Here is a 14,932-nt window from a genome sequence, read left to right on the forward strand (position 1 = left end):
ATCTATCAATTTTTCTCCAAATAAACATGTCGATTAATCCATCTCGTTAATAATAATAATAATCTTATTGTCATAACCATAGTCCAAATAAACATATCGATTAATCCATCTCATCAAAATCTGTTAGGTCCAATAATTTCAATAGCCATTATTCCATTATCCATATTAATTCCATCTTCCATCTTCAAGAGTCCTGTTAAGTCCAGTAATTTCAGTGTCCAATCTTCCATTATCAGTATTCCATAATAATCTTGCTGTCATAGCCATAGTCATATAATAAGAGTCTGATGGGAATTTCCTCTATCCCAAATATTTTCTTGCCATCAATTCTGAATAAGTTGCTGAAATATTGTTGTAAAGTCATATCTGTGTTCTTCTTTTTTACAAAATGCACTGGCTCATCTCTTGAGAGTTTTTCCATTGTCACATGGCTGCAGTTAATTCCATAGATTTTCTCTATATCAAGCTCCATCACGTCATTCCAGTCCAGAAGATTATCCAAGCCATTGATAACTTTATCTCTAATATCTTCATTAATTTCTTAATTAACGTTAAATTCCAAACAGTAGATTTTATTTCTAATATCCATAAACTCCAGATCTTTTTCCAATTCCACATTTGTTCCAATCTCCAGGGCTTGTATCTTCCCTTTATTTTTTCTTTTCTTATCTCTGATCTCATTCTCCTCTCTCACAGGATCCCCTATTTCTTTAAGCTCCTGCGTCATTTTGCTCAGTTCCATTTTCAGCTCCTTACTGCCCTGTCACAGGGTTTGTTTCGTTATCTCAATCTCATCCATTATTTTCTGAAACATAATTACTTCCAGATTCTCAGCCACTTTCTTGATTGCCATTTTTAAAACCACGAAAACAAAACAAAACAAAAATAAAGAAGAACCACTTTTAGATGGTCGTTTAGATAGTTTGGTAGACAGTGCTGGGAAGGAGTCAGTGGTCGTGGTGCACGTTGGCACCAACGACATGGGGAAATGCAGCCGTGAGGTCCTGGAAGCAAAATTTAGGTTGCTAGGTAGGATGCTGAAAGCCAGGACCTCCAAGGTGGCTTTCTCTGAAATGCTACCGGTTCCACGCGCAGGACCAGCTAGACAGGCCCAGCTTCGCAGTCTCAATGTGTGGATGAGACGATGGTGTCGGGTGGAAGGGTTCGGATTTGTTAGGCACTGGGGAACATTATGGGACAAGCCGGGCCTGTACAAAAGGGACGGGCTCCACTTGAACCAGAATGGAACCAGACTGCTGGCACTTAAAATTAAAAAGGTAGCAGAGCAGCTTTTAAACTGACTGAGGGGGGAAACCCGACAGGAGCTGAGAAAGGTCCGGTTTGGAATAAACCTCCCCCCTGGGATAAAAACCAATGAAATGATGAAATTTTAAAAGGGGTAGGCCTAGAAGTAGGCATTGTGAGAGCAGGGGCACAGGATATAAATTCAGAAGAGCAAAATTACCACAGGCCTAACCACAAGTGCCAAAGACACTTGAAGAGAGACACTGCTAACAAGTGCCTGTACGCTAATGCTAGGAGCCTCCGAACCAAGATGGGAGAACTGGAGTGCTTGGTCTTAGAGAAGAGCATTGATATAGTGAGCATAACCGAGACCTGGTGGAATGGAGAAAACCAGTGGGATACGGTTATCCCTGGATATAAACTATATCGGAAGGACAGGGAAGGACGTATTGGTGGCGGAGTCGCTCTATACGTGAAAGAAGGCATTGAATCCAGCAAGCTCGAAACCCCAAAAGAGGCAGACTCCTCCACAGAATCGTTGTGGGTGGTGATACCGTGCCCCAGGAGGGACTTAATACTGGGAACGATCTATCGTCCCCCTGATCAAAATGCTCAGGGAGACCTTGAGATAAGATATGAAATTGAGGAAGCATCCAAACTAGGAAATGTGGTAGTAATGGGTGACTTCAACTACCCGGACATAGACTGGCTGCATATGTGTTCCAGTCATGACAAAGAAGCAAAGTTTCTAGATATTCTAAATGACTATTCCCTAGATCAGTTGGTCATGGAACCGACCAGAGGGACGGCAACCCTGGACTTAATCCTCAGTGGGGACCGGGACCTGGTGCGAGATGTAAGTGTTGTTGAACCGATTGGGAGCAGTGACCACAGTGCTATTAAATTAAACATACATGTAACTGCCCAATTGCCAAGAAAATCCAACACGGTCACATTTGACTTCAAAAGAGGAAACTTCACAAAAATGAGGGGATTGGTAAAAAGAAAGCTGAAAAACAAAGTCCAGAGGGTCACATCACTCGAAAATGCTTGGAAGTTGTTTAAAAACACTATATTAGAAGCTCAACTGGAGTGCATACCGCAGATCAGAAAAGGTACCGCCAGGGCCAAGAAGATGCCAGCATGGTTAACGAGCAAAGTCAAGGAAGCTCTTAGAGGCAAAAAGTCTTCCTTCAGAAAATGGAAGTCTTGTCCGAATGAAGAAAATAAAAAAGAACACAAACTCTGGCAAAAGAAATGCAAGAAGACAATAAGGGATGCTAAAAAAGAATTTGAGGAGCACATTGCTAAGAACATAAAAACCAACAACAAAAAAATCTATAAATACATTCAAAGCAGGAGACCATCTAGGGAGACAATTGGACCCTTGGATGATAAGGGAGTCAAAGGTGTACTAAAGAACGATAAGGAGATTGCAGAGAAGCTAAATGAATTCTTTGCATCTGTCTTCACAGTGGAAGATATAGGGCAGATCCCTGAACCTGAACTAACATTTGCAGGAAGGGATTCTGAGGAACTAAGACAAATAGTGGTAACGAGAGAGGAAGTTCTAAGCTTAATGGACAATATAAAAACTGACAAATCACCGGGCCCAGATGGCATCCACCCGAGAGTTCTCAAAGAACTCAAAGGTGAAATTGCTGATCTGCTAACTAAAATATGTAACTTGTCCCTCGGGTCCTCCTCCGTGCCTGAGGACTGGAAAGTGGCAAATGTAACGCCAATCTTCAAAAAGGGATCCAGAGGGGATCCCGGAAATTACAGGCCAGTTAGCTTAACTTCTGTCCCTGGAAAACTGGTAGAAAGTATTATTAAAGCTAGATTAACTAAGCACATAGAAGAACAAGCCTTGCTGAAGCAGAGCCAGCATGGCTTCTGCAAGGGAAAGTCCTGTCTCAGTAACCTATTAGAATTCTTTGAGAGTGTCAACAAGCATATAGATAGAGGTGATCCAGTGGACATAGTGTACTTAGACTTTCAAAAAGCGTTTGACAAGGTACCTCACCAAAGGCTTCTGAGGAAGCTTAGCAGTCATGGAATAAGAGGAGAGGTCCTCTTGTGGATAAGGAATTGGTTAAGAAGCAGAAAGCAGAGAGTAGGAATAAACGGACAGTTCTCCCAATGGAGGGCTGTAGAAAGTGGAGTCCCTCAAGGATCGGTATTGGGACCTGTACTTTTCAACTTGTTCATTAATGACCTAGAATTAGGAGTGAGCAGTGAGGTGGCCAAGTTTGCTGACGACACTAAATTGTTCAGGGTTGTTAAAACAAAAAGGGATTGCGAAGAGCTCCAAAAAGACCTCTCCAAACTGAGTGAATGGGAGGAAAAATGGCAAATGCAATTCAATATAAACAAGTGTAAAATTATGCATATTGGAGCAAAAAAACTTAATTTCACATATACGCTCATGGGGTCTGAACTGGCGGTGACCGACCAGGAGAGAGACCTCGGGGTTGTAGTGGACAGCACGATGAAAATGTCGACCCAGTGTGCGGCAGCTGTGAAAAAGGCAAATTCCATGCTAGCAATAATTAGGAAAGGTATTGAAAATAAAACAGCCGATATCACAATGCCGTTGTATAAATCTATGGTGCGGCCGCATTTGGAATACTGTGTACAGTTCTGGTCACCTCATCTCAAAAAGGATATTATAGAGTTGGAAAAGGTTCAGAAGAGGGCAACCAGAATGATCAAGGGGATGGAGCGACTCCCTTACGAGGAAAGGTTGCAGCATTTGGGGCTTTTTAGTTTAGAGAAAAGGCGGGTCAGAGGAGACATGATAGAAGTGTATAAAATTATGCATGGCATTGAGAAAGTGGATAAAGAAAAGTTCTTCTCCCTCTCTCATAATACTAGAACTCGTGGAAATTCAAAGAAGCTGAATGTTGGAAGATTCAGGACAGACAAAAGGAAGTACTTCTTTACTCAGCGCATAGTTAAACTATGGAATTTGCTCCCACAAGATGCAGTAATGGCCACCAGCTTGGATGGCTTTAAAAGAAGATTAGACAAATTCATGGAGGACAGGGCTATCAATGGCTACTAGCCATGATGGCTGTGCTCTGCCACCCTAGTCAGAGGCAGCATGCTTCTGAAAACCAGTTGCCGGAAGCCTCAGGAGGGGAGAGTGTTCTTGCACTCGGGTCCTGCTTGCGGGCTTCCCCCAGGCACCTGGTTGGCCGCTGTGAGAACAGGATGCTGGACTAGATGGGCCACTGGCCTGATCCAGCAGGCTCTTCTTATGTTCTTATGTTCTTATGTTCACTTCTTATTTCAGCAACAATTGGGTTAATATTCCAGGCTTGATGACATCACAGTATAAACAGAGCAGCCTGCCTTATCTCTCTATGTTCAAGAACACAAAACAAATTTAGTTCCCAGCATCAAAACAGTTAGTGGCGTTGTGAAGAAGCAGATTCGTCAAAATAAAATAGACCAAAAAGAGAATAGTCCCAGACAATATAATGTTCCTCGGAATAGAAATCCCTCTTCTGTTTATATCTTTAGAATGCACTTCCAGGACAGCTTTTTGCAATAGAAACAGAGATAAGCTGTTAATTTCGTGAATAACAGAGAAGAGTTATAGCTCACCCAGAAGTTCTTTAAAGCTGATTCATTTGACAAATCTCTTTTTGCTGCAACAATTTAAACCAAGTAAAAAAAATAACAGAAAGAAGGGTGCTTGCCTGTTAGTCCGTTTTCTCTTTGAAGAAAAGATAAACGTATCGCATTAATCAGATAGAGCTTGTTCGGAAGTCCGTCCGGCATTGCTGGCTGGACCTTTTCTCATAAATTAATGAAATCCAGTCCTCCCAACAAAAACAGGCTTTTGAGGTTGATCTCTACGTTTCTCCCTGCCCGGGAGAAATTTCATCAGTCAAAAAAAAAATGTTCTGACTGATTTATATCTGAATAAGCTTCTTTTGAGGCGGGAGCCCATCTCAAAAGCAGGCACAAGCGAAGTCACCCTTCCCAGAAGTCCGGAAGGTGGTTGTTTTTTGAGGGTCTGTTTACAGACAGAAAACAAAATAGTGTGGATTGCTCATTCTGGCCCAAGGAGGGTATTCATAAACTATGGATCAAAAACAGGGTGCTTTGTTGTTGGGGGTGGGGAGACACCTGACAAGCAGGAAACTGTCCACAGGACTTGACCACACTCTCAGTTTCAGAAAGGATCTGCAGGCAGATATTTTTTAAAAAACTGAAATCCCAAGATGTGTCATTACTAAAACATCCACTTTGAACTGTAAAGCACATTGTATATTGTGCTACAATATGATTAATAGAAATAGGAATACAATAATAAAAAGAATAATAAACACCCTTTTTAGGCCTTCAAAGTTGCTGGATAAGAAATCTCAAAATGCATGGGTAGGTGAAAGCCTCTCAAGCCAAAAACAACACACAGAGAGAGAGAGAGAGAGAGAGAGAGAGAGAGGTTTAAAAAACTGATAAAAAATCCTCTCTTGATTTTAAGCCCACATTCACCCAAATGGTCTTGGCCAATCTGTAATGATGACCACTGATATAAAAAACTCCCCAAAGCCACTGTGGTGATGTTTTTGGGGACACAGGACAGGTCCTTTTTAGCACTCACAGATCTATTGCTATTTTAGCTTCCAGATCTGCAGTACCCAAAATCTAACAAGCATTGCTAAGATACAAAAGAATTGCATTTCTGAATCAGACCAAGCTCCATTGATTGATGATACTATATGTGGTCAGCACACTTAATTTTGCTTTTGCTTTCTTTCAAAATCTAAAGCAAAGTGTAGAAGAGGACTGTAAGCATAAGTCCCTTTGGGGAGATTACGGCTATTCTCACCATCACCTCTTGCTGGTGCATGGAACAGGGAAAATGTTAAAATTGTAGTACTTAGCAGTATCTGAGTTGGGTAGGTGTAGTTCTCAGCATGTCCACCAAGAGGGATCATGTCCCCATAAACAGCTTCTAAACGCTTGTTCAGGGTACCATTTAAGTTCACTAGTATTATATTATGTTGTCTGAATTTCCTAGTAATTAACAAGCTTATGAATTCCTGAAATCTGCAGGTTCTGGAGCAGATTTTATTTCCTTTGCCTTCCAAATGACTTTTTTTTTAGGAGTTGAAAAATTTGTTTGATAAATTTGGGTTTGACTAACCAGTAGCTAACTACATGTTACACTTTTTACATGTGCAACAGTCCCCCAACACCTGTTTTCCTCTAAAAATGCAAATCTGCTGGAAGGGGAAAATGAGAGTGGGGAATACATTAAAGGAAGGTTATGTCATCTGAATGTATCCCCGTTTCTCCATTCCAGATCAACTGCCTTTTCTCTCCACATGGTTCAAACAGCATAAATATAACACCACATTAACTTTTGCTAAGACTGCAATAAGATTTTGGAACAGTTTGGGCAAGTGTCAGGAAAGAAAGTTAACCAAGGGAAAATCTAAATTACTGGGGATACATTCAGATGACAATCAAAGCAGGAACTGAAGAAAAAAAAGGACTCAAAGTGGAAAACCAAGGGAATTAGATGCATTTGGGAATGTTACTGTCAAAAGCTGTATCTACACTACACTAATAAAATATAATCTGGATCATTAGGTCGACAAAACACAGCAAGAGTTAAAAATCTGGGCAACAGGAAAACCTTTGTGGATAGGTAACATTGCCATGCCCAAAATGAAATATCACAAACATTCTTGTTGCTTTCCCTTAACTTTACCTCTAATAACTGCACTGGTGATAGGGCAAAACTCAATCAAATTCAGTCCCATTTGAACAAATTTATCTGGACGCATACAGTTCTAAAAGTATAATGTGGAATATTACAGTCAGGTACCTTGTATGGTGGTGTGGCTGTTGTACATGCAACCAAATACTACAATGCAGCTATCTGGCTACGAAGTTTCAGTTGATGCCCAGGTAACAGTTCATGTTGGAACACTGAACAATGTAAAATGAATATTCTGCTGGCAGCATAGATTTCATTGAGGAAATTAAACCAAATCAGTCCAGAAAGTAATGAAATATATACAGTCATAATTAGAATAAAGAGAATAATCAGCTCCTGCTGTTTCACCGTTGTCACTAGTCCTATATTGCAAAGATTTTTCAAATGGCAAAGGGATAAAGAAACTATGATATCTGAGAACAGTGAGTTATATCCAATCTAGTCATAATCAGAGCAGATCCACTAGAATTAATGGACATGAGTAGTTTATGTGCATTAATTTCAGTGGGTCTGCTCTGAGGAGAACTTAGTTGGATACAACTCAATATATTTTATCAAGGTTCATAAACTTTGCAAGGTGGTGGTGGAGGACAGATACATATTATTATGCAGTGAAATGTAGAAACACCTGCTGAGTCAAATTCAGGCAACACATAGGGAACTGGTGGGACAGGAAATCTGACAAAAACTGAACACCTGCTGATACTTCACTTTACTTGTAAAAGTGATTTATGTTTACTCTACGTAAATTACTCTATGGAATTATGATGGAGATTGTATCTATAGTATTACAAAGATAAAGACAAATGGGATTTGCAAATATCAATTTCAAAGTCCCAATGGGCTTATATTAGTAAAGAAGGATCATGTTAACCTTACGTAATTAAATTAACCTATATAGATAATTTTTGTAAATGGTTTTAGCAGTATTATACTCCATCTAGTATAAGAAAATGTATGGCAAATATACCTGGTACTTATTGAAGGGCTAATTAAGTCAATGCAGATTTCATTATATATATTAGGGATGGAAAGATCTGTCAATTTCGGTTCTCTCAGTTTCTCATTTCCCCAATCTTAAATTCAGTTCTCCATATTTCTGCAGCAATTTGCAATTAAAAAAAAATCTCCAGCATTTTACTGTAAACTTGTCCTAATAAATACATTTTTGTATGCAGTTTTGACTAATGCACCTATTTTTGCAATCACTTTCTTGTCATACAATGCACTTTTGTATGTTATTTTCACTCATATATTCATTTTTATGCGTATTTTCCCCAATATATGCATTTTTGTAAACATTGTTTGGTTGACAAACTGCATTGCAAAATTTGAATTAATGAGAATTACGAAGGATGGCCGTGTTTCATATTGTTTCAGAAAGTGCAAGATTGATAGATTTGGCTTGAAATGCAAACTGAATCAAATTTCTCACCAACCCCATATATATATTATACCTGCATTTTATATATTGGAGGAATATTATGAGAAAGAATGAAGACATTCACAGGTTACAAGAAACCATTAGGCCCCTTAGTAATTATCCTGAGTTATTTGAAACTTTACATCTGGCGCCTACGGTACTTTCTTTTAGACGCCAGGTTAAGCCCTGGCTATACTCCCCGGCATTTTAACGTTCAATGTTTCATATTCAGTGTTTTTAGTTTAACTTGCTGCTATTTGTTATTAATTTTATTGTAATATTGTATTTTCATCCTATTTTGTTCACCGCCCAGAGAGCTACTCGCTATGGGCGGTTTATAAATGAAATGAAATAAAATAAATAAATAAATAAAAACATGTAATGCTCTTGTGGCCACATAAATTCTTTTTATAATGTATTGGGAAAAGAATTGTGTCACCTACAGCAGAGGAATGGCTGCACAGTCTGGCAAACCATGTTAATGAACAAGCTGACCTTTGACAGACAAGACATGGATGGGAAGGGACAAATCAGATGGAACAGTCATTGCTTGATCAATAGGGATGGTTTATTGTAGGCCAGCCTCATAATGGACCTGATGGAAATGTCTGACAAGAAGTATTGTCAATAGCGTAATATTTTTATGAATGAGACTTAGTTTTGAACAGGATTATGGCAGAACCTATGGCCCTCCAGATGTTGCTGAGCTACAACTCCCATCATTCCTGACCACTAGACACGCCGGCTGGAGCTGATGGCAGCCGAGTTCAATAACATCTAAAGGGCCTCGGGGTCCCCACCACTGGCTTAGATACTTGAACACTGTTCTCAAGCCTAGTGTTATTTGTAAAGGCAAAACATGTATTTGAAATCTGCTAGGGAAAAGACCCATGAAGAGGGGGCAGGTTGGAGCAGAGAAACAGCTGGCGCAGACAGGGTTAAGTACCTCCTCCTTCTCCTACTGCTTCACCACTCCAAATTTATCATCAGAAGTGGTGCTGCTTATTAATAAGAGGCTTTTTTTGGGGGGGGGACACTTTGGTATGCAACATATATTTAGTCCCTAGAAGTTCGGCCTTGATTGAAGGGGTGGGAACCTTTGGCCCTCCAGAGCTTGTTGGACTCTAACTCCCATTACCCCAGCCAACAAATTCTGGAGGGCCACCCCTTGCCTTACTGTCTGGTGACAGGTGGACAAACAGGTCCAATGGGTGCCTGTTGAAGACTGCTAGAGAAATAAATCAACTTAGTAACAGCAACCAGATGACTTCTCAGAAGAAAATATGGTTAGTTTGTCCCAGACCATAAATGTTTTTGGGTTCAAACTTTTGGCCAATGAAGGATTCAGCATGGATAGCAATAGAGCACAGACCATGCTTAGGGATGTAAACTTTTGCTGACATTCAGCCAAATCGCAATCTGCAAAGTGAATTACCACTTCAGGAGATCCCACTCTGGAGGATTTCTCATCAAATCTCTCATCATTCTAGAATCTACTCCCTGCAAAAATTCAGGAAGTCCATATCTTGGTTTCACCTGCCACTAAAGCAGGGCTTCTCCACTTCAGCTGCAATGGAATGGAAATGTCCATGCTGTGGCCACAACTGCAGCCACCATGCATGTTCTACAGCTAAAGACCACTTGGAGAGGGCCCCTTCTTACATCTTTCCCCTCCTACCTCAAGTTCCGCAATGATCCTGTCTTCGTCATCATCATCTTTGATGGCAGAGGCAATGATGGGGGGAGTTGAGGCGGGCCTGGCGACTTCTGACACAGTCCTCCTTAGTTTCACCTGCGGCTTCTGGGTCTCCAGCTCTTCTGATTCAGCTTTCTAGAATCACAAGCAAAGGAGAGATGATGAATGGGAAGGAGGGAGGATTTGTGAATGGAAGGAAGAGGAGAAAAAGGCATAGGACAAAGCTAGTTCACTGGTGGTGTCTCCAGACTGTCAGTATTTTGCAGGAGGGATTTAAGTGCATACCGCAACTGTAGGTCTGCACAAACAATGTGGATTAAAGCACTCTGTTGCCCTAGCACAACAAATCCATTAAAAAAACCTACATTTTTGTGGTTTAGAAAGTGACATGGAAATGCATTGAAAAGTATGGGGTGAACAAATACCTAAAGGGAATACATGTAAACACCCCACAAGTAAATCAGGATGAATGCAGGGTGAATGGTCATTGTCATATAACCTCCCTGCAAACAAATTAGAATGAATGCTCAATAAACACTGGCCATCACATAACCACTGCATAAGCTTTGTGCAAGCAAAACAGGATGAATGCTGCATAAATAGGTCATCTGGAGGAGTCCTGAGTGTCTCTGGCCTGACTTTTCCTCTTCATAGGAAAGAAGGCTTTCATACCTTTTATGAAACTGGATTCTTACCTTCATGAAACTGGATTCTTTTTTGCTGGTGACAATCACCTCTCCTGTGCGGGTGGTGGTGAGACCATGGGAAGATGGGAAACTCCGTCGAGGTGGTGGGGGTGGAGGAGACTTGGAGGGCTTCTCAGTCCGATATCTGGGCACCGTCAATTCATCTAGGGAAGTTGACAAAGCTAGTGTCAGTATTTAATTCACAGCATTCTCCAGCACACGTCTGCAGGGGCCTAAAGGGTCATATTCTGAAAAGGACTCCATGCTCTCTTCTCAGATGTATCAGTACTTCCGTAGCTGTGTGTCTGGAGCCAGTAATAAAGAACAAGGTCTCTGAGGCATGAGGCAAAGGGCTCCAGTAATACCTAAAGGATTAAAGACCAAGATCACATCCACACCATACATTTATAGCACATTTATACCACTTTAACGGTCATGGCTTCTCCCAAAGAAATCTGGGCACTGTAGTTTACCCCTCACAAAGCTACAATTCCCAGCATGCTTAATAAACTACAGTTCCCAGGATTCTTTGAGGGAAGTCATATTTATTTTTATTATTTGATTTATATCCAGCCCTTCCTCCCAGCAGGAGCCCAGGGCAGCAAACAAAAGTACTAAAAACACTTTAAAATACATTAAAACAAAACATCTTTAAAAGTCATGTGGTTTAAATATATGGCGCGGCTATGACCCAAGGTTCTAAAATAACAATATGTAGAGGTGGTAAAAGGAACCGTCTCTCATAATGTGCCCACTATGTTCCATAACATTCTAAGTGGAACCTATCCAAATCAGTAGACAGGTTATGAACCCTTTCTTTCCAATATGACTGGTTACCTACTATTGCTGGGAACAGAAGAATATCTTGAGGGGCAGCAAATAGCCAATGAGAAAGACATAAACAGAGGATGACAGGCTAATAGATCTTTGTATTCACAATCACACCATCCTTTGCAGACGCCACTTAAGACAACAAATGTGCTATTTTATTATTATTTTATTTATTTATTATAATGTATTATTATTTATTTTAATAAGCTATATCCATTTGTTCTTTACCTAAAAATAAATTCAAGGTAGCTCACAAGACAAAATCAGTTAGGCTGCAATTCTCTATTCACTTACCTGGAAGTAAGCCCCACTGAACTCAATGAGACTTACTTTTGGGCAAGCATACAGTGGATAGCAGTGCAAAACATCATCATCGTCAACAACACCAGCAACAACTTTCTGCAGCTGGAGAGGAAGGCCACCTGGAAGACTTGTCAGCTACACAGGACTGAATCTTTATAACTATCGCAATAGACTGTGTCTTGTATTTTATATTTGGAGAAGGGCTGTAGCTCAGTGGTTGGGCATCTGCTTTGCATGCAGAAGGTTCCAGGTTTAATCCGCGGCTTCTCCAGAGAGTGTTGCGAATGTCCCCTGTCTGAAATCTCAGAGACCCACTGCCAGTCAGTACAAACAATACTGAGCTAGATGGTCTGGCTTGTTATGAGGTAGCTTCCTATGTTCTATTTCTTCCTATATCTATATTTTCCTTCCACAGTTGTCCTGCAGCATGGGGGGTGGAGGGCAAGTGGGGTGGGCGAGTGAAGGAGGTGGGCGGGTGGGCGAGCAAGCGAGCGAGTTGGCTCGAATGGGGCGGGGCCATGGCAGGTGGCAGGTAAATGAGCAAGGCAGAAGTGGCTGGGCAGTCCAGGCAAGCTATGGAGGAACAGTCAGGACAGGCTGGTGCAACTGTTCCTGTGCAGCGTGCGTTGACTGGCCACCTTCCCCCTCTGCCTCCCTCGTCTACACAGGAAAAGGTCAGGAGTGGAGGCTTGGCGATCTATGGCGGGGGGGGGAAGAGGCGGCGGCTCCGCAACATGTATGGGGAGAGGAGCCTTTATTTAGGCATTTATCTGCCTCCACAAAACAGAGCTCTCTCAAGGTGGTTCACAATTAATATACGAACTGTATGCAATTATTATTATATGGAAAGCAAAAACCTAGGCAAATTTGGCAAGAGAAATGCAGTGTGTGCTTTGTTGACTACCCTCATTAATCCACAATGAAGGACTTAGGTCAGTTATGCAGTTGCATAAAGACCATATAACAAGGAGAAAGGGAAGAACAGAATTGGGCTGGGCTTCCAGCAGCCTTCACCAACTAGATGCCTTCCAGATGTTTTGGACTACAACTCCCACCAGCCCCAGCCAACATGGCTGTGCTGGCTAGGACGGATGGACGTTGTAGTCCAAAACATCGGGAGAGCACCAGGGTGACAGATCAGGAAGGAAGAGCTGTTTTCAGCCCAAGGGCCACATTTCCTCGTGGCCAACCTTTGGAGAGGGGGCACTTGTCAGTATAGGAGCTAAAAACAAAACAAAAAACCCTGGATGTTGCCAAAGCCGGTAGTGTTGAGAACATCCCATAGTCTCTCTCACACATGCACATACATGCACCATATACATATACATCCCACACATACACCTCTCTCACTCCCACGCATATAACCCTAATAGGAGTTACATTGTCTTCAACGGGAGGCTTTTTTCATGCCTAATTGCTACATTTGGGGAGAGGGGCAAAGAGGGAAGGCTATGGGCCATATGGGGAAGCCCCACAGGCCACCTGGGGCCCATGGACCAGAGGTTCCTCACTATTGATACAGGTAATGTGTGATCACATCTAACAAGTCTGTTTCTTTAATTTTTATTTTTGATTAGTGGGTGGAGCAATTAGGACTGGGACTGCAGTGCAGGGAGGGGTGCTGACCCTTTGCTCCCTCTCACAGAAAACAGCAGCATCCAGGGAGGTGATTTTTGTTTTGACTGTGGCACAGAGGAAAAGGTTAACCGCATGTACCAGCATCTTGACCGTCATACCCACACACGTATAAACAGGTTGCACACCAGCTGCATGTAAGCATTCAGGCATAACCTGTTGTTTGGCCCTCAGTTGTATGAAATTATAACCATTACAGATCAGGGTATCAGTCTAAGAAAATCACACGCAAACAGACTGTCTCGACCATTCTGCACCTGCCTCACCTGATCCCCTGCGACCGTTGGGGTCCATTTTGGCTGTGGTCTTCTGTGCATGCTGGGGTTTTGCAGGCTTGTGCTCTGGGGTGGAGGCAGCACTCCCACTGCCCCCACTGCTGGAGGTCTGCTTGTGCTTGGCGGCAAACTCCAAGTCAGGGATGGCTTTCATCAGCTCAGCTTGGGTCTCTTCCAAGAGGCGGTTAATATCCTTTGCGCTGTATTGGGTCAAGGCTGCTCGCTTCTCCTCCCAGTCTCGCTCAGCAGCCTATAAAGCAGGGCTGGATTAACCGGTGTGTTCATTACTCTAGACCAGGGCTGTAGACTAGACTCTACAACAGCAGAGTACTTGAGGTGCTGGGGCTCAAGCTTCTGACCTTAGGGATGGGAAAACAGGAAAGCTACCATCAAGTGAGGAGCGCTGCCTGTTTTAGGAAGTCAGAAAGGAAGACTTCAGCCCACCTTCTCTTTGTTATTCAGTGGGTATGAAGAGGAAGGCCCACCCCAAGCCAAGCTATGGTGCAAGCTATGGTCCCTCTCAGCAGAATCTACATTGTATTGAGCTTGTGGCAGTGAAGTTTCTAACCAATCAAGAGAGCTGTGATGGAATGTTCATAAACATTCCACTCTGGCAAGGAAGCAATATATACATTGTAACTTCTCAGGGAACAATGCTACCAGAATGGTTGCAGTCTAGCTTCTGTGACAGAAAAGTTTGCAGTTTGCCTGGGATTTCACATAAGTCTTAGGGACAGGGGTAGCTTTGTGAGGGAAGATGTCTCAGGAGATAAGAAAGTTGTGGGCCAAAGATGTATTTGAAAAGCCACATGGGGAAAAAGCTGTAGATGGAGGGGACGAGCGCAGAGGAGATAGAGGCTCAGAAAGGAGGGGATAATGAGTGAGGAAGGCAAGAGAGATTTGATGAGCTTGGGACCATAGGGTTGGTAGAGCTAGAGCAGGGATAGGGAACGTGTGGTCCTCCAGATGTTGTTTGACTCCATCAGCCCCAGCCAACATGGCCAATAATCAGGGATGATGGGAGCTGTAGTCCAACAAAGGATCCAGAGGGCCACAGGTTTCCAACCTTGTTTTAGGGCATAACCCTCACAAGAC

General features: G+C 42.2%; 1 protein-coding gene across 19 annotated transcripts in view; it reads right to left on the bottom strand.

The window, feature by feature from the left end:
• SRCIN1 (SRC kinase signaling inhibitor 1) overlaps window positions 1-14,932 on the bottom strand; it is a 183,990-nt gene that overhangs the window by 39,691 nt on the left and 129,367 nt on the right. For all 19 annotated transcript variants that reach the window (XM_061589051.1, XM_061589050.1, XM_061589052.1 and 16 more), the window contains 3 exons: window positions 13,829-14,087; window positions 10,803-10,957; window positions 10,090-10,242 (listed from right to left, as the gene is read on the bottom strand). In XM_061589051.1, the coding sequence (XP_061445035.1) occupies window positions 10,090-10,242; window positions 10,803-10,957; window positions 13,829-14,087 (567 nt within the window). The remainder of the gene's footprint in view (window positions 1-10,089; window positions 10,243-10,802; window positions 10,958-13,828; window positions 14,088-14,932) is intronic.

The sequence above is a fragment of the Rhineura floridana genome, chromosome 11 (assembly GCF_030035675.1).
Source record: "Rhineura floridana isolate rRhiFlo1 chromosome 11, rRhiFlo1.hap2, whole genome shotgun sequence".
In the NCBI taxonomy this organism is placed as follows: Eukaryota; Metazoa; Chordata; class Lepidosauria; order Squamata; family Rhineuridae; genus Rhineura; species Rhineura floridana.